Source organism: Puma concolor, chromosome B1 (assembly GCF_028749965.1).
Source record: "Puma concolor isolate L17-30 chromosome B1, mPumCon1.1.hap2, whole genome shotgun sequence".
NCBI classification, from domain to species: domain Eukaryota; kingdom Metazoa; phylum Chordata; class Mammalia; order Carnivora; family Felidae; genus Puma; species Puma concolor.
In genome coordinates, this window is record NC_141670.1 from 120,908,148 (window position 1) to 120,928,975 (window position 20,828).

Consider the following 20,828-nt stretch of genomic DNA (forward strand, 5'->3'; position numbering starts at 1 on the left):
CTATCCTTCTCAGATGCTAACAGAGCATTAAATCATAGGCCCCAAAGTCAGAATTATGGTCTATTTTTCTGTAAAAGGTACAGTATTAACATATGCATGGTATTTGTTTTTGTTTTTTACTTTGACTTGATGATAGCTTCTCCAAGAGATGAAGGAATAAATAGTATAAATTGTGCCTAGTTAAAAAAAAATTATTATTAGGGGAAAAGAATATCATTGTTTGGCTTGTGTCTTCAACTATATAAAAATTAAACACATGTATAGATCAAATATATTTACTAGTCACTGAGAAACAAACAAGTGACTGCAAAGCATTTACCATCGCAGCAGTGATATTTTATTTTTGTTAAAGAATTGACAGTTTTAACAGAATGCTGATTTCAGTCCGTTGTTCAATTTTGACAATTTATTTACCTGAATAAATAAAATGCCATTGGGGCGCCTGGGTGGCTCAGTCGGTTAAGTGCCCGACTTTGGCTCAGGTCATGATCTCACGGTCCGTGAGTTCAAGCCCCGCGTCGGGCTCTGTGCTGACAGCTCAGAGCCTGGAGCCTGCTTCAGATTCTGTGTCTCCCTCTCTCTGACCCTCCCCCATTCATGCTCTATCTCTCTCTGTCTCAAAAATAAATAAACATTAAAAAAATAAAAAATAGGGGCGCCTGGGTGGCGCAGTCGGTTAAGCGTCCGACTTCAGCCAGGTCACGATCTCGCAGTCCGTGAGTTCGAGCCCCGCGTCGGGCTCTGGGCGGATGGCTCAGAGCCGGGAGCCTGTTTCCGATTCTGTGTCTCCCTCTCTCTCTGCCCCTCCCCCGTTCATGCTCTGTCTCTCTCTGTCCCAAAAATAAATTAAAAAAACGTTGAAAAAAAAATAAAAAAATAAAATAAAAAAATAAAAAATAAATAAAATGCCATTGAAAACTAAACATAATAAATGTTTTAAAAACAGGAATAATGTTTTGAGAAGACAAGACTTTTGACAGAAATGCCAAAGTGTAACTTTCTAAAGGTTTGAGTAAGAGGACTGTGTAGATGCCAAGTCCTGGATTTGTGATTCAGCTTTGCACAGGGCTAGTCTTTCACCAATAATAAGGATGATGGCAAAAACATCTCACATCTGTGAAATTAGAGTCGCAGAACAAACCTTGAGCTCTTTTCCAGTATGTAGAATACTTTTCAAGTTTGTCAGAAATGTTGTTTCACTCCTAACTTCCCAATTTGTACCTCTTATCCTCTGCTCCAAAGGTTTCATCTGAAAAGGACTGGTCTTACAACAGCGAATTTTCACTTCATCGACAACATCATGCAGGTGGAAATAATGAAATGCTGCTTCAGATTGGATTTCATTTCAAACTCCCAAAAAACACAGATCCATTACAGACATTCAAAGATACCATTTACCTTACTCAGGTAAGGCACTTTCATTTTGGAGTTCAACAGGTTCCTTCAGTTAACATAAGGGATCATGTAGAGTCTGTAAGCCTTATGTGGTGAAAAAATACTCACGTTTTTATTTCGCCAATTGAGGAGATTATCTTCTTCAAAATAGGTACATGATGACATGCAGTGCTTTTGCATTCGCCTCTCTTACACATTCTTGGCATTTGCCTCTCTTACAAAGAACAGCTCACAAAGCTCTACAACAAATTGTGCATTCAAATGTTCCCTAGCTCAAGATTACTATAAAGTTTTAGTAATTAAGACAATAGCATTTCCCAAGGACAAAATGGAACAATAGAACACCATAGAGTCCAGAAACAGACTTGTGTGTAATATAGTTACTTGACTGATGGCGATGATGCCACTGCAATTCTGTGGGAAAGGATAGTTTTATCAATAAACAGTGCTGTATCGAGTGGGTATCTTTATAAGAATTTAAGGAAATGAACTTTGATGCCATATACAAAAATTAATTGGTCAGTGATCAAAGACTCAATTGTGAAAGGTAGTATAATAACACTTTTAGGAAAAAAACTTATTTTCATGATCTTGTTAAAGATTTCGTAAACAGGACATTTAAAAAACACTAACTATGAGGGGCGTCTGGGTGACTCAGTTGGTTGAGCCTCTGACTCTTGATTTCAGCTCAGGTCATGATCCTGGGGTCATGGGATTGAGCCTCCGTGCTTAGTGTGAAGCCTGCTTAATATTCTCTCTCTCTCTCTCTCTCTCTCTCCCCCTCTCTCCCTCTGCTCCTCTCCTCCACTCTCTCTGTCTCTCTCTCTCTCTAAAAAAACAAAGCAAACAAGCAAACAAAAAAATCACTATGAAAGAAAATAATGATAAATTGGACTTCATTAAAATTACAGACTCTTGTAAATCAAGTCACAATTAAGAGAGGGAAAAGACAAGCCACATTTTGGGGAACCATATTTGTAATACATGTATCTGATAAAAGATTTGTATTCTGAATAAAGAACTTCTATAAAGTAACAAGAAAAAGACATACCTATTAAAAACGGACAAAAACCTTGAACAGGTACTTCACCAAAGAAGATATCCAAATGGTCAGTAAATATATGAAAATGTGTTCGATTTCATTCTTAATCGAGGAAATGCAAATTGAAATCATGCCAGGGTACCCCTAGGCAAGGCACACGATGTCATTTTAGCACAATGGCTAAAATTAAATAGACTAACAATACCAGCTGTTGGTGAGGATGTGTGACACCTGGAACTTTTAGACATTGTTAGTAGGAATAGAATTTTTTTAACCACTTTGGAAAATTTTATGGCAGTTTCTATCCAAGCTAAACATTTGCTTCCTCTTTGAATCAGCATTTGTACTCTTAGCTATATACCCAAGAAAAATGAGTGCATATGTCTGCCAACAGACATCTAAAATAATGTTCATAGCAGCTTTATTCATAATAGCTCCAAAGTGGAAACAGCCTAAATGTTCTCTAACAGAAGAATTTATAAACAAATTATGGTATATTTCTATACCATAGAAATATATTCTATGGTATATTTCTATAATGGAATACTCCACGGCAATACAAAAGAATAAACTGCTGAAATCAGAATCAATTTGGATGATTCTCACAAACATGTTGAGCAAAAGAAACACTGACATTTCAGTATAGACTAGATAAATCGATTAGTGGTAACCCCTGTTGTGGAGGGCGTGATGAATTATGGTTAGAAAAGGGTATAAGAAAACTTTCTGGAGTGCTAAAAAAAAGCTTTATATCTTGATCTGGGTGCTGGTTACATGGGTGTATACACATGATAAAAATCACTGAGGCGTACATGTTACATTATTCACTTTACTGGATTATTTTTTAAAACAGCTCTATTGAGATATTGACATACCATAAGATTCACTCATTTTTTTTTTTTAATTTTTTTTTTCAACGTTTTTTATTTATTTTTGGGACAGAGAGAGACAGAGCATGAACGGGGGAGGGGCAGAGAGAGAGGGAGACACAGAATCAGAAACAGGCTCCAGGCTCCGAGCCATCAGCCCAGAGCCTGACGCGGGGCTCGAACCCACAGACCGCGAGATCGTGACCTGGCTGAAGTCGGACGCTTAACTGACTGCGCCACCCAGGCGCCCCAAGATTCACTCATTTTAAGTGTAGTATATTTATCAAATTATGCAACCGTGACCATAATCCAATTTTAGAACATTTCTGACATTCCAAAAAGGTCTCTTGCACCTATTTGCAGTTACTTTCCTTTCTCACCTTCAGCCCCAGGCAAACATTAATCTCCTTTCTGTCTCTATAGATTTTCCTTTTCTCAACGTTTCATATAACTAGACTCATACAATGTGTGATGTTTGCATCAGCCATCGGGCTTCTTTCACCTAGCACGCTGTTTTTGAAGTCCTTCCATGTTGTGGCGTGTACCTGTACTTCATTCCTCTTTCTTGCTCGATGGCATTCTGTTGTAATGGATATACCATGTTTTATATATACATTCATCAGTTGGTGGACATTTGGATTATTATCAATCTTTGACTTATGAATAGCACTACTATGAATATTTGCATACAAATCTTTGTGCACGTATTTTCATTTCCTTTGGGTTGAAATACACAAGTGAAATTGCTCAGTTATATGGTAAATTTATGTTCAACTTTGTAAGAAACTATCAAAACTGTAAGACTGTATTAAAGCCACTACTTATTAAAATTTTGTAAATATTTATTTTTGAGAAAGAGAAACAGAGTGTGAGTGGGGAAGCAGCAGAGAGAGAGGGAAACGCAGAATGTGAAGCAGGCTCTGGCCTCTGAGCTGTCAGCACAAAGTGCGACGTGGGACTTGAACTCATGAACCATGAGATCATGACCTGAGCCAAAGTCAGACGCTTAACCAACTGAGCCACCCAGGCGCTCCAAGCCACTGCTTTTTTAATCTGATGTTTTTTCCATACTTGTTTCAAGTTTGGAGAGATAAGGCGGGAGCCTAATCCCAATCATATGAGTTGATCTGAAGTAGATTAGAGGTTTTTGTTAAATATGATCACATTTTAAGTTTTGCATCTTTTTTTTCTTCAATGTTTTTATTTATTTTTGGGACAGAGAGAGACAGAGCATGAACGGGGGAGGGGCAGAGAGAGAGGGAGACACAGAATCGGAAACAGGCTCCAGGCTCTGAGCCATCAGCCCAGAGCCCGACGCGGGGCTCGAACTCACGGACCGCGAGATCGTGACCTGGCTGAAGTCGGACGCTTAACCGACTGCGCCACCCAGGCGCCCCAAGTTTTGCATCTTAACACCTAAAAATATGCCAGTTTTTATCCAGACTCTTGCTCACCCTCATCAGTTTTCTCCTGTATAAAAACATAAAATTCTGGATGGAAGCTGAAGCAGAAAACTGTTAGCCAAAAGAACCCTCTTTTTTGGAAGGTGATAAACCGATAAAGAGAATTTTATTGTTTTAACCATCAGCTTATCAGTTAGGGAAGTTTTACCAGTGTGATGTGTAATTTGTGAACTTACCTCACAGAATACAAGTTAAAAGGTAAAGTTGATATCTGTCCCTTTTAAAGTGTTGAAGTTCATCATGATTAGCTTTTCACAGCCACTATTCTATAAAAGTGTCTCAGTTTTGGTATATGAAATAGGATGATCCTTATTTGTGTGTATACACATGTGAACCTTTTCAGCTGCTGTTTTTCATGCTGGCTGTCCTCCTCCCAGCTGTTCATTTTATTACTATTACTATTACTTTATTCTATTTCCTCAAAACCACGTTCAAGGTAAAATTTTTTAAGTTTGTTAATTAATTAATTAATTTTTATTTTTTATCTTTTATTTTTTGAGAGAGAGTGTGTGTACGAGCAGAGGGGAGAGGCAGAGAGAGAGAGAGAGAGGGAGAGAGAGAGAATCCCAAGTAGGTGCCATGCTGTCAGCACAAAGCCCAATGCAGGGCTCTATCTCACGATCTGTGAGATCATGACCTGAGGTGAAATCAAGAATCAGATGCTTAACCAACTGAGCTACCCAGGCACCCCCTCCTCAAAACCACATTCAGAGAACTGAGAGAAATAATTGTTCTTTTTGAACTCATTAGCATCAGAGGCACATAGTTAGGAGCTGGTTTTTGTTGGTGATGGCTTTCATCTGATAATTTAGCACCTGGATGGCTCAGTTGGCTAAGCATCTGACTCTTAATTTTGGCTCACATCATGATCTCATGGCTCATGGAATTGAGCCCCAAGTCAGGCTCTGCGCTGACAACATGAAGCCTGCTTGGGATTCTCTCTCTCTCTCTTACTCTGCTTGCTTGCATGTGCTCTCTCTCTCTCAAAATAAACAAGTAAACTTAAAAAAAAACTAGCACTGGTGTCTTATCAGGCATTGGCTTGGAATTGGATCTGTCCTTATTAGTTCTACCTTGGAAGCTTCTGATGTACTAGGTGGGATCTGAGATGAAAAAAATTAAAATTATGATTTTTTTTTTGTTTTTATTGTTGGATTTTCTTGACTGAAAGATAGACAGGAAATGTTAGAGTAAAATGTTCTTTCTCCCCTTGCTCATTTGACTTCAGAACAATCATCTTTGACCTGTGCATTAGAAATAAAAACCTTGGGGCACCTGGGTGGCTCAGTCGGTTGAGCGTCCGACTTTGGCTCAGGTCATGATCTTGCAGTTCGTGAGTTCAAGCCCCACATCAGGCTGTGTGCTGATGGCTCAGAGCCTGGAGCCTGTTTCAGATTCTGTGTCTCCCTGTCTCTGACCCTGCCCTGTTCATGCTCTGTCTCTCTCTGTCTCAAAAATAAATAAACGTTAAAAAAAATTTAAAAAAGAAATAAAAACCTTTCTTAGGTCCATTTTCTCTGTTCCTACTTCCACACCCTGTTCTTTTTGTCATTGTCTGTCCTACTGTTCTGAAGAACAGGGTACCTGCATGTGTACCATGTTTTAAGACATTCTATTAAGCATTTTTTTTTGCAACTTTCAGAAAAATCTTGGCTGAGAAAGCTATGCAGTACATTCCTTCACATTTAGATCTGTCCCTATCTTATCTTCTAACAGCAAAAGTAACCTAGGATTTTACTTCTTTAACTCTTCTAATATTCCAAAATAATCTTGCCTCACTTTTCCATCTCCTACCTTATCCTGTTATATTGTATTCCAAATAGCCTACTCACCTAGGCATACTCTCTTAAGCTGTGTCACACAGGCCTCACTGCCTTGTTTGAGGACTGTCTGTACTAACACTTCTGAACTGTTAAGGCAACTTACTCTGCCAGCATGGCCTCTTACTAGCCTAAGACTCAGAGAGTAAGCTGGGCTGGAGATAGTCTTTACTAACCCCTTAGCTTATAGCTCCCTCTAGTGCCTTCATTTGTTCTTCACATATTTGTTGAGCATGCAATGAAGGCTAGATGCTTGGGGATATCCTTAAGAGATTCATATGTATATTTTTAAGTTTATTTATTTTGAGAGAGACAGAGCCAGAATGAGTGGGGGAGGGGCAGCGAGAGGGAGAGAAAGAATCCCAAGCAGATTCTGCACTGCCAGTACAGGGCCTGATACAGGCTGTGAGATCATGCTTTCAGCTAAGAGTTGGACGCTTAACCAGCTGAGCCACCCAGGCACCTCAAGAGATTCATATTCTTTAGGGTCCATTTTATATTCCTGTGTTGCATGTAACTTGATCACAAGAATGAGAAAAAAGGCATTCTATGTTGTAGGCCCAGGTGTTGATGATACTTGCCACCCTGGAACAGTTATTTGTTTGGTAAGCAGCACTGAGATGTGATAGAAGATCCAAGCCATGCTGAGCTTCTAAGATGAATGGGATGGGTAAAGATGGGGAATGAATGTGATATTATTAATAGAGTACATTACATACTAATATATTTGCAACATGTAATTTAGCAGGCTAGTAGACTGTCAGAATTCTTTGGGTATCTACTACATGACTGGCCCTGGGCCATGAGATGCTTTGTATATCTTCTCATGTAATCCTAACAACATATCTGTGTTACTGTTTTCATTTTATAGTTGAGTAAACAGGCTCAGAAGGGTTAAGTATTTTGCCCAAGTTCTCAGGCAATGAATGCAGCAAGTTTCTGCCTTTTAAACTACAATATTATATCCCTTCACAATTAAGATAAGGAAAGTTCTTTAACTACTGAGGTGTTCGGTTGAATTATAACATGAATTTGTAGCAATTAAATAAAGCAGACATCAGAAATTTGGCACATTAAAAAAGGCCTTATTGGAACAATAGAGAAAGTCAATAAAACCAAAAGTTAGTTCTTTGAAATGCTCAACAAAATTGAAAAAACTATAGCTATACTGGCCAAGAAAAACAAAAGAGAAGATTCGAATTACTAAATTAGAAATGAAAGGGGCAACACTACTGTTGACCCTAAAGAAATAAAAAGATTGATAAGAGAATACTGTAAATAATTATATGACAGTAAGTCATTTAACCTAGATGAAACAGCAAGTTCTTTTCATAGAAAGACACAAATTATGTAAACTGACTCAAGAAGAAATAGAAAATCTGAGTAGACCTATGACAACTGAAAAGATTGAGTTCATAATAAAAAAACTTCCTCCTACAAAGATAGCTTCACTTGTGAATTCTAAAAAAAATATTTAAAGAAGAATTAATACCAGTCTTTCACAAATTCTTCCCAAAAAATGGAAGAGGGGAAAACACTTCCTAACTCATTCTGCAAAACCAGTTTTGTTCTGATACTAAAACCAGACAAAGATATAAGAAAAGCAAACAGAGACTATTATCTTTTATGAGTATAGACGGAAAGAAATCTTCAATAAAATACTAACAATCCAAATCCAGCAGTATATACACTATACACTATACTCTATATACCATAATCAAGTGGGATTTATCCTAGAATGCAAGATTGGTTCAACATGTGAAAGTCAATCAATGTAATATACCATATTAATAGAATAAAGGACAAATAACTACATGATAATCTTGGTAGATGAAGAAAAAGCATTAGACAAAGTCCAATACATTTTTGTGATAAAACTTTTTTTCAACAAACTAGGACAAGAAGAGGGCTTCCTCAACCTGGTGTGACAACTTATGGAGAACCCATCGCTAATATCATTGAATAGTGAAAGACAGAAAGACAAAGTTTTCTTCCTAAGATAAGAAGCAAGATAGTCTTGCCACTTCTATTCAATATCGTACTGAAGATTCTAGCCAAAATAATTAAGCAAGAAAATCAAATAAAAGACATCCAAATTGGAAAGGAAGAAATAACACTATCTCTGTCTGCAGATAACATGATCTTATGTATGGAAAAACATAAAAAAATCCACCTAAAAACCTAGGAGAGCAAATAAGTTAATTCGACAACATTGTAGGGTAGGAGATCAATATACAAATATCAGTTATATTCTAAGCATGAACAATTTGAAAATGAAATTAAACAATAACATTTACAATAGTATCACAAAGAATAAAATATTTTGGAATATATGTAACCAAATAGATAACAGGATTTGCACTATGAAAATTAGAAAACATTATTGAAAGAAATTAAAGAAATAGAAAGACATCTGTGTTCATGGATTGGAAGACTTAATATTGTTAAGATGGCAGGACTCCCCAAATTGATATACAGATTCAACATAATCCCTATCAAAATTCCTACTGCCATTTTCAGGGAAATGGGGAAAATGATCCTAAAATACATATGGAAATGCAAGGTATCCAAAATGGAAAAAAAAATCTGGAAAAAGAACAAATTTGGAAGATTCACATTCCCTGCTTTGAAAACATAACTACAAAGCTACAGTAATCAAGATAGTGTGGTATTGACCTAAGGCCAGACATGTAGGTTGATTGAATAGAATTCAGAGTCCAGAAATAAACAAATAAGTCCATGATCAAATGATTTTCTATAAGGGTGCCAAGACAATAAAATGGAGACAGAATAGTGTTTTGAACAAATGGTGCTGGAAAAAGATATCCACATGTAGAAGAATGAATGTGGAGCCCGACCTCATATCATATACAAGAATTAACTTAAAATGGATGAAAGATCTAAATATAAGAGTTACAATTATAGGGGTGCCTGGGTGGTTCAGTCGCTTAGGCGTCCATCTTCGGCTCAGGTCAGGATCTCGCAGTTTGTGAGTTCGAGCCCCGCATCGGGCTCTGTGCTGACGGCTTGGAGCCTGGAGCCTGCTTCATATTCTGTGTTTCCCTCTCTCTCTGACCCTCCCTGCTTGCACTCTGACTCTCTCTGTCTCAAAAATAAATCAATACTAAAAAAAAAAAAAAAGAGCTGAATTTATAAAATTCTTAGAAAACATAGGTGTAAATCTTTGTGAATTTTGCTTTGGCAACAGTTTCTTAGATATGACACCTAAAACACAAGCAACCAATGAAAAAATAGGTAAGTTGCACTTCATCAAAATTAGAGACTTTTGTGTGTCAGAGGTCAATATCACAATAGCAAAAAGATAATCCACAGAATGGGAGAAAAATTTTGTGAGTCATATGTAATAAGGATCCATAATATGCATAAAAACTCTTAAATTCACTAATGAAAAAGACACCTAGATTAAAAAACAAGCAAAAGATTCAAATAAACATTTCTCCAAAGAAAATGACCAGTAAGTACCATGAAAAAATTCTTAACATCATTAGTCACTAGGGAAATGCAAATCAAAACCACAGATAACCACTCATACCCACTGGAATATCTATAATATTAATAATAAAGAATTACTGGTAAGTGCATTGTTCAGGGTTCTCCAGGGAAACAGAACCAATAACAAATATATATGAGATTTATTGTGGGAATTGGCTCACATAGTTATGGAAGCTGAGAAGTCCTACAATCCATCCACAAGATGGAAAACCAGAAAAGCCAGTGGTGTAATGCAATTTGACTCTAAAGGTCTGAGAACTGAGGGGCCACTGGTGTAAGTTCTGGAGTCCAAAGGCCCAAGAACCAGGAGCCCCATTGTCTGAGAGCAGAAGATGGATATCCCAAGTCAAAAAAGAAAGAGAAATGGTCTTCCTCTGCTTTTTGTTTAATTCAGGCCCTCAACTGATTGGATGATGCCCACCCACATTGGTGAGGATGGATCTTCTTTATTTAATCTTCTGAATCCCTAGAAACATCCTGACAGGTACACTCAGAAATCATTTTACCAGCCATTTGGGCATCCCTTAGCCCAGTCAAGTTCACACGTAAAGTTAACCATCACAGTAAGGATGTAGAGAAATTGGAACCCTCGTATGGTTGCTGGTGGGAATGTAAAGTGATGCAGCTGCTGTGAAAAAGCTTGTCAGTTTCTCAAAAAGTTAAACATTGAGTTACCATAGGACTCAGAAGTTCTACTTTTAGGTATATATCTGAGAATATTGAAACACGTGTCCACGCAAAAACTTGTGCACAAATGTTCATAGCATTTTTCAGAGCCAACAAGTTAAAACAATCCACATGTTTATCAACTCGTGAATGGATAAATAAAATGTGGCATACCTATACAATGAAATATTACTCAGCAATAAAAAGGAATTGAATAATGATACATGCTACAACATGGATGACCCTTGAAAACATTATGCTAAGTGAAGAAAGCCAGTCACAAAGGCCGTATATTGTATCATCCCACTTATATGAAATGTCCAGAATAGGTAAATCCATAGAGACAAAAAGGAGATGAGTAGTTTTCATAAGGAGGAGAAGGGAGAATGAGGAGTGGCTGTTAACCAGTACAGTACTGTGTTTCCTTTTGGGGTGATAACATTCTGGAATTAGGTAGTGGCGGGAGTGCACAACCTGTGCCTACATTATAAGCCAACGAATTGGAAAACACACAGGGGAATTGTATGGTATAAATTGTATCAGTTTATAACATGGCTAGATTGGAAGATTCTTATCCTCAGGATACTTTTAAGTATATAAAGAATATAAGTCACATTCTGTGAGGAGGGCTTAGTCACATGGCTACCCCTAGTTCCAAGGGCAAGGGGTGTGCTTCTGAAGCATGTAGCCCTCCTACAGCTCTGTCACCCTGGAGGACAGGGGTAATGGGTTTTTGTAAACAGTTGGCAATCTCCATCACAGTGGCAAAGCTGGCAAAATTGGAACCTAGGTCTCGGTGTCCTGGTCCAATTTCTTTTTACCCTACCATCTGTTTCTCCAAGGAGACTGATTTCATAAGTGTAATCAAGCAAGCTGCTGAAAATAGACTTTTTTGAAACTAAAATAAGATTTGTCTGCTAACAGAGGGACTGAGTAGCCTAGGAAATGACTAAGCATTTATCCTTCTTATGTGCAAAGGCTGTCCTCTTTAGGGAAGGATGCAGGAGTATATACATACAGGTCCAGTTTTGAAAAGGAAAGAGGCAATTCCAGGGATTTTCTAGGGAAGTGCGATTGTACAACGTCCCGTCAAGAAGCATAGTGGGCAATGGCCTTCTGCATCTTTATGAACAAAGGTGTCATTCATTAGCCCTGATCGGCATCCACTGATTTGGGTAAACCCAGATCCACAATACTAGCGTGAAACCGTCTGCCTGTGGTGTCCACTGCACTGTGCCAGAGCCGGAGCACTAGAGTCTCGATTATCCTCCTTCACACCAAGTTCAGATGTGACAGGCCACTAGTTAGGGCTTGCCTAGTGCCATTTGCCTTTCGTTGCTAGCCCTAAGGGGTAGGCAATCCTGCATGCTTGTAAACAAAGTTTTTAAGTTTAAAAATTCTCAAAGATTGTAAATATTTACCTGTTAAACCAGAAAAGATAAACTACAGCGAGGAAATTGTTAGAATAGATAGACCAAGATAAATATATCTTGCAAGTATAGTTCTGAAAATTGAAATAGAGACTGGAAATTCAGATGTTTGGGGGGACCAGGCAGGTATTTTAAATGCATGGGAGTATGGCTATTGGGAATTGTGGCAAAATGGAACATATAAACCCTGACTTAAGACATTAAATAACATCCAAATAAGAAACAAAAAACACCTGCTTCAAAACAAAACAAAACAAAAAACAAAACAAGAACCCCTGCCTCTGGGCCAATTAAAATCTGTGTGGGGCAAAGGTCAGCTTGGGGGCCACCAATTTATAGCAACTCTTGACTGGAATCTAATATAGCAATATGCAATAAGGAGTCCAACATTTGTTGCATAAAGAACACAAGAACATAAAATGTTCTTAGCTCCTGCATTTAAAGAAACAAAACTGGAAACCATTCAAAAGCCTAATAATTGAGGAATGATTAATCACACAGTGGTAAAACTGTATAGCCATTTAAAGCACAGCGATGCTAGCCAGTGTGGGGCATGGAAATGTACACATGTGAAAACTAAGTTACACTAAGTTACAAATGTATATGTTACCACATGTGTTAACAAAGATTGGAAAAGAATTTGGAGCAATGTAAATAATTGGATGCCCCGAGATTTTTTTTCCCCCTGAAAAGAAGCTTAAATTCACCATGAAGAAAAAGAAAATCCAAGTTACCGCTACCAAGGCTATGAGTACAATATCTAGGTGTCCTCTGAATTCGATCCAGTTAAGCACAAGCGTGACTATTTCATAGGTTATGGCTTTGTCCTAGAAGTTTTCTTTTTTGCCGGAAAGAGATAATTTCCTACTCTGGTTATACACTGATATTTTGTTCCCACTTCAGAATTCTGTTTTTACTTCTTTCTTATTTATCTTTCCTGTTTCCTATTTAACCTCTTTCCTATTTTACTTCTTTCCTACTTTATAAATGTGGATCCTAGGAAAGAGTCCAGTCCCACATTGAATGGTCTCCCACTCCTAGCCCCTGCAGTCCGTTCTTCTTTCAGTCAGTAGTGTCTTCTTGTGGGCATGCAAATCTGGTCACTTCACCTGTCAGCATACAGGCTTTCCGTGACTTCCAGTTGCCTCTAGGGCTCACACCAAAATCTTCCCAGGTCTGATCCTGGAATCTCACTGGCCTCTCTTCCATTGCTCCGGGCTTTTTGCTCTCTGGCCACCCTGGCCTTTCATTCTGGGCCTGTGCATTTTCCCCTCACTACATGCATCCTCTTTGGCTGCTAGGTTCTGTCCTCTCTCTTTTTGTCTTCTCCTTTTTCTCAAATGTTTATTTATTTTTGAGAGAGAGAGAGAGAGCGAGCAGGGGAGGGGCAGAGAGACAGGGGCAGTGGCAGAGGAGCGGGGAGAGGCAGAAAGAGAGAGAGGGAACGGGTGCCTGGGTGGCTCAGTTGGTTAAACGTCTGACTTCAACTCAGCTCATGATCTCGTGGTTCGTGGGTTTGAGCCCCACGTCAGGCTCTGTGCTGACAGCTGGGAGCCTGGAGCCTGCTTCGGATTCTGTGTCTCCCTCTCTCTCTGCCCCTCCCCTGCTCGTGCTCTGTCTCTCTCTGTCTCTCAAAAAATAAAACGCTTGCACAACTTTAAAAAACACCCTCAAGCCTGCTGTTTTCTCAGACCTAAACACTCACATCGAACAATAACACCTGTGCTTCAATGCTCTCCCCTGAATCAGGTGATGCAGGCGCAGTGTGTCAAAATAGAGACTGAATTCTACCGCCGCAGTCGCAGCGAGATAGTGGATGGAAAAGGACACACCATGGGCGCACTTTATTGGCAGCTGAATGATATCTGGCAGGCTCCCTCCTGGGCTTCCCTAGGTAAGTGTTTCAGCATTCGTTGTGCATGTGAGAGAAAGCAATACCTGTGTGGAGAGGCACTGAGAAAGCACAGGGCCTGAGGGGTCAGATTAACCCAAGTAGAACCCCTTCGCAGGGGAGGGGAGGTTCCCCAGTAGCCTATGAACCACCCCGCCCCCCTTCCTAGTCTTTCAGGGGAGCCTCAGAGGCAGCCCGGTTTGAGTTCTGGGCTGTGCAAAGTCACAAAAGCGGGCTAATCCAGGGGGTAGATTCATGCATGAAGATCTCAGCCATGTGTCTCATCATTATTGCTTAAAAATTTGAATTTAATTAGGAGGACTTTCCAAGCAAAAGAAGTATTTACTTAAGAATCTTTTCTTCTAAATTATTTAGACGAATTCAACCATGTGGAAGGCTGGCCCAAGTAAGTGTTAGAATATCCTTTTCCTAGATTCTCCTTTAAGCACCGCCCCCCCCCCCCCCCCCCCCCCACTTAAGACTTCCAAGGTCTTATTTTTGCCTTATTTATCTCTAGGAGAAAGGTAGTAGAGTCAGAAATCCAAGTAGGAAGAGTTATCAGTTGAACCCTTTTAGTTGGCAACACATATGACTGGCATGGTGCCTGCAGTTGAATTATTCTGTTTTGATACATTTTTTAAAAGTATGGAGTAATAATGATTCTTTGGCGTTCACTAGAGGTGGTTTGAAGCAAAGTTCAGTCAGAAATATAAACAAATGTTTTGGGTCAAAAATGAGGCAAGGCCATAAAGTAAAAAAGCCACTTTGCTGGGGGAGGCTCTTAAATTAGCTGTAGAAGTAAATCCAAACGAGACCATTGCCTGCATGCTTTGATTAGTGCTGAATCACCTCTTGCAGGAAATTGGAGTTTTGATCCAGTTTCTCTGACCAAAGTCTTTATCAACACCAACCAGATAAAAGAGTATTGAATGAGAATCAGGGGTAGACGCAGGGGGAGTAGCCTTTCTGGGACGCTTAAAGCTGGACAAAGAGATATTGTTCAGAGACACTTAGACCCTGACCCTGCCTTCTGTATGTGGCTGAGCTTGTGGACTCCTGGAGCAGAGTTTAGTTCAAGAACTGGAGGAGTCCAGTGTTTGTAACTCTTCCCTTAAACGACTGCATGCAGATTCTTTGAATGAGTTCTTTAGAAAGGGTGACTAAACCCAAGTACAGGTGTATGATGGCAGAGCAAGAATTTGTTTTCTAAACTCTTGCAGGATGGTGCCTCCATGGAGAGGCTCACCATCTTCTACCCGTTACTGAAAGCAAGAGCCTGGGAGAAGGTGTGACAGGTTATGCTGTGTGTGTTCTTGCTGTGGGCAGCCTCATTGCCTCTGTTTAATTCTGCTTCAGTGGCTCAATAAATCTGGTGTGCAGGTGGGGTAGGGAAAAGTATGTGTCACCTTTTATCACCTGAAATAGCGATACCTCAAAGGTATCATAGCTGCTTGGAACCGAAAGATTCTTACATATTTCCTTTTAAAAAATAAGCCTCATTTTTAGTTACAATTTTGCAAATATAGAAATCCACCTGGACATTGTATTTTGCTTGGCTCATCAACTTGGACAGTTACAGAGCTAATGGAAAAGCCAGAAATCACATAGCATTTTTAGCTGATTATGTAGGATATTATATTGGTATCCATACTTTGTCACTGATTAGCAACTAGTGTGTGTCCTAGTGAGACCTTTTGTTTCCATCGCTGTTCTCCTGTATTCTGCGTGTGACCATGAAGTTAGAACTGTGCACGTGAGGTCTCCCCTGTAATGGATACCACATGTGAGAGTGTGCAAGTCACCTCAGGTCTGAGCCATCTTCCATTTATGAGAAAGCTTTCCAAATACAGTTGACCCTTAAACAACATGGGGTTGAACTGTGTGGGTCCAGTAATATTAGGATTTTTTTGGTAAATACAGTACAGTACTATAAATGTATTCTGTCTTCCTTATGACTTTCTTAATATTTTCTTTTCCCTAGCCTGCTTTATAGTAAGAACACAGAATATAATATATACAATACACAAAATATGTGTTAGTTGAGTTTATGTTATTGGTAAGGCTTCTGGTCAATAGTAAGCTATTAGTAGTTAAATTTTGGGGGAGTCAAAATTACACACAGATTTCTGACTGCACAGGGTTTGGTGCATATTAACCCCCATATCATTCAAGGTCAATTGTGTTAAGTTCTAGTTCATTTTATAGATCTAATAGGAAAGGCCTGTCCACCCCTCCCTGTTTGTTGTTTTTAAGGGGAACTATTATGAGTTGTGACTGAAGGGTTGAGAGTTGAAATTTGCAAAATTGGAAGAAATTCTTTCTATTTGAACTTCAAACCACATTCCTACATGTCAGCAGCGTGCACTGTGAATTCTGGACATGACATCTCCCCCCCCACACCCCACCCCCTCACCCCTCCTCCCCGCTTCCCTTCCTGCCATCTCTCTTGAAGTTGTTCAGAAGTGCAGTGCTTTGTGGGGAAAGATCTTCTTTCCGAAGTAGAGGCATGTTGAACGTATATTTTAGTTTGTGGATTAAGCATACCACACATGCCAACAGGGCACAGAAATAATAGATTCTCAAAAGCTTCTAATTGTATCTGAGCAACTGCCATGAATTGTCATCTGTGTGTTCTCCAGTCTACATTTGCCAGAGGTATTTGTGATAATGGTGGTTTTATTTCACTCAGAGGATTTTGTGTGTATGGGAAAAGGAGACTGTGAGTTTTAAATAACTCTTTCTGTTACTTTTTAAATTTTTTTCAGTGTCCTATGCTTTTTTCAGGTGTACTGTGTAGTGATTCGACATTTGTGTACATTACAAAGTGCCCACCATGATTAAGTGTAGTTACGATCTGTCACCATATAAAGTTATTATAATATTATTGACTGTGTTCTCCATAACTCTTATAAATGAATATTTATAATATTTGATACAATGTAACATTTTCTTACGATTACTAATATATGTAACATTTTTATTGCCGCCCTACTGATTTCCTTCTTCATGTGTATGTAGTGAAAAGGACCTTTGGTACACTGAGCTCCTGGAGGCAGAATTATGTATGAGAAAGTGCTACCTAGGAGTCAGGTCTGGGCTCAAAGTACTGCCTGATTTAATGTTTGATTAAGTGTTTGATTACAATTAAATGTTTGATTTAATGGCTTGAGCCTCCGTTTCCTCATTTGTAAGGTAGATGTTAAAGATGTAAGAATGCCATGAGGTAATGTCCAGAATGTTCCGAGCCCTCAACAAATGTGCGTTCCTGTCCCTGTGGACTCTCCCTCCTGTGCCCAGTCCCTGGAATCCTGACAAGTCAGACACAGCTGGACCACGGGCAGGATAACCCTGACTGTCTCACCCTGGCTGTGTCTTAACTTTCCTATTTTTAGAATATGGAGGAAAGTGGAAAATGCTTCATTACTTTGCTCGACATTTCTTCGCTCCACTGTTGCCAGTGGGATTTGAGGATCAAGATGCGTTTTTCATCTATGGTGTGTCAGACCTTCACTCTGACTGTAAAGCGACGCTCACTGTAAGTTGCTTGGTTTTTTTTCTCTTTAAGATGGAGAGTTTTTGATTATTTCTTGAGTGATTTGGTTATAGCTCTTGCAGGAAAAAGAAAAGAGAAAAAAATGCTAGGCAAAAAGAGAGGGTAGAACCTCAAAGAAGTCCTGGGTCACCTGGGTGGCTCAGTTGGTTAAGCATCTGACTTCAGCTCGGGTCATGATCTCGCAGTTCGTGAGTTCGAGCCCCGCATTGGGCTCTGTGCTGACAGCTCAGAGCCTGGAGCCTGCTTCTGATTCTGTGTCTCCCTCTCTCTCTGCCCCTCCCCTACTCGTAATCTGTCTCTGTCTCTCAAAAATAAATAAACGTTAAAAAAATTTCTAAAAACAAAAAAATTAAAAAAAAAAAACAAAACCTCAAAGCAGTCCTGGGAGGCTGCAATTTGGAGGACACTGTGAATAGGTGCCAGTTATAGAATAACAACAATACACCAGGTCGTGTGTGTTCCATGGATTACTTTGTTTAATTCTCACAACCGCCTGTGAAGCCAGTGCTGTTATTATTCTCATTTTACATGTGGAGAAACAGAGCCTTCGAGAAGTCGAGTCACTTGCTCAGTTACATGGTAATACATAGTAGGACTGGTCGAACCCTGTTCAACCCAGGTTCATAGGCTCTTAACCAGTTCTGCTGTTCTGACTTGCATCTATTATTACTGGTGTTCTCTAAAAAAAACAAAACAAAACAAAAACAAAAACAAAAGCAAAAACAAAAAACACAATAGTAACCAAGTAACCAAGAATGTTTGGTTTTGCTCTGTCTTGTGTCTCCCTAGGTGAGAGTCCACACGTGGAATTCCCTGGAGCCCTTGTGCTCCTCTGAGACCGAGCGTTTTGTCATGGAAGCAGGGAAGGCCATTCTCCTATACAAGGAGCAGGTGCCTGCATTGTTGGGGCGTTGTGGGAACTGTACCCGGCAAAGCTGTGTGGTTTCCTTTTACCTTTCAACGGACAACCAACTTGTGAGCCCAACCAACCATCACTTCCTGTCTTCGCTGAATGAGACCGTGGGGCTCCAGAAGGCACACATCACCGTAAGTACCAGTGGCCTGGGGTCACGGTGGCCTTGCAGACCTGCCCTGCTTTGGGGGCAAGCACGCTGCATTCTGCATTTTGCAAAATTTCTCCTGGGTGCTGAGTTTACCTGGGACCTGGGAAAGGTCAGCCTCTTCCTACTAGAAGCAAAGACCAAATGACTTTTTTTCGAACTCAGTGTTTGTCAAAGTTTAGGGTTCCTGCCATCCTGCTATCCCTTGGCCCCTCCGGAGTGGGGCTGGAGCAGAGGGCAGGAAGCGGCACTGGGAGTCATCACCTCCGATGGCTCCTGCACTGACTGCATTCCAGGCTCTGTCCCCGGGGCTCTGCTGCCTCATTCCTGCCTGAAGTATGAAGTGCTGCATTGACACTGGAGCAAACCTGTGTAGAGGGGAGGAGTAACATGCTGCAGCCAGGAAGCCCCAGGAGAAGCATGCTGATTTTGAGTCTTTAAGTAGAGTCTATGCATGTTTTTTAATGTTTAGTTTTGAGACACAGAGACAGAGCGTGAGCAGGGGAGGGGCAGAGAGAGCAGGAGACACAGAATCCAAAGCAGGCTTCAAGCTGTCAGCACGGAGCCTGATGCAGGGCTCGAACCCAGAAGCCCTGAGATCATGATCTGAGCTGAAGTTGGACGCTTAACCGACTGAGCCACCCAGGCGCCCCGAGTCTATCAATTTTTAAAAACACCCCTCAGGGGCACCTGGGTAGCTTATTTGGTTGAGCATCAGACTCTTGATTTTGGCTCAGGTCATAATCTCATGGTTCATGGGATCAAGCCCAACATCGACCTACCTAAGATTCTCTCTCCGTTTGCCCCTCCCCCCTCTCGAAAATAGAAAAAAGAAATTCCCTCTACTCTCTTTGATTTACTGCTTCAAAGTAGCTTAATCACCAAATCTATAATTGCCAAGAAGAAAATGGGATGACCAGGATGTGTTGTTATAAAAATTGTGCAGCTGGAGACGTTGGAATCTGTATAGTTGATTTAAAACCTTTCCTACCCTTTCCCCCACACACAGTGATTAAATGTATTCTTCAAGAAAGTTTTATTCTCTAATTTTAGTGAAGTTTAAGCTTGTTTTACACCTTTACTTAATTGAGAATGCTTTAGTGAGAGGGTTTTTTTGCATTTACTTAAGACTTTTTTTTTAAGAGAGAGAGAGAAATTGCATGAGCATGGTGGGGGGGGGGCGGATCTTAGCAGGCTCCACACTCAGTGTGGGGCCCAACGTGGGGCTTGATCTCATGACCATGAGATCACGACCTGAGCCGAAATGAAGAGTGGTTTCATTTCGGAGAAATGACTGAGCTGCTTGACTGAGCCACCCGGGCGTCACGCATTTACTTAATCATATAAAAACTCAGTCTTTGAACTGAAAACATATCTTTCTTAATAGCGAAATATTCACATAACGAAATGCAAATTATCTATAATAACTGATGTGGAACAGCTATGAAGGGAATTATATACTTTGATGTAGTTTCTTTCCAGAAAAAAAAATGAACAAAACCAAAAAATATGTAGCAGATAAATTTGCAATCTCTAGACTTAGGATTTTGAAATTTCTTTCTCTTTCCTAAGCCAGGCCTTCATGAGCCTGGGACAAGTGGGTGTGAGAGAAAAGTGGGACTTGTTCCTTTGTCCTACCTCATTTGGATTTCAATGAGACCTGCCCTTCCTAAAGGGATGTAATAATAGTAACCATAGCTAACATTCGCTGCCCGCTTAATATAGGCCAGACGCTTGGGTGCCCTATACCCAGTAGGATGCTGGGAAATTGTTTTCCATGGCTCCCTGAAGCCAGGGTACAAGCTCGAACCTGGACTCTGCAGTGAGATTGAGATGCGACTTCTGATTGGAAGAAGGCAATACGAGGGAGCAGGCACCAGTGTGGCTTCTGGCTTTGGCTTTGGAGCAGCAGTAGCCGGGGCCTCCTGGCAGCTGTGTGGGCCGGATGTGGGGCCAGCCGTGTGAATTGCATGCCTGGGACTGACTGCTTTAGGGTCTTCACCGAACAGCTGGGCGGCATGATTTGGGAATGTAACCTCTTGCTTCAGTCCTGAATCTCTGACCCTCTGAGAGATACCTAAAACATCTTAAGTTTCTTTTCTGTTTTCTCCAAAGTATGGTTTCT

The 20,828-nt window shown here is 40.2% G+C and overlaps 1 protein-coding gene across 4 annotated transcripts in view; it reads left to right on the forward strand.

The window, feature by feature from the left end:
* MANBA (mannosidase beta) overlaps positions 1–20,828 on the forward strand; it is a 114,210-nt gene that overhangs the window by 91,200 nt on the left and 2,182 nt on the right. For all 4 annotated transcript variants that reach the window (XM_086704487.1, XM_086704486.1, XM_025921823.2 and 1 more), the window contains 4 exons: positions 1,243–1,407; positions 13,948–14,092; positions 17,482–17,624; positions 18,432–18,689. In XM_086704487.1, the coding sequence (XP_086560613.1) occupies positions 1,243–1,407; positions 13,948–14,092; positions 17,482–17,624; positions 18,432–18,689 (711 nt within the window). The remainder of the gene's footprint in view (positions 1–1,242; positions 1,408–13,947; positions 14,093–17,481; positions 17,625–18,431; positions 18,690–20,828) is intronic.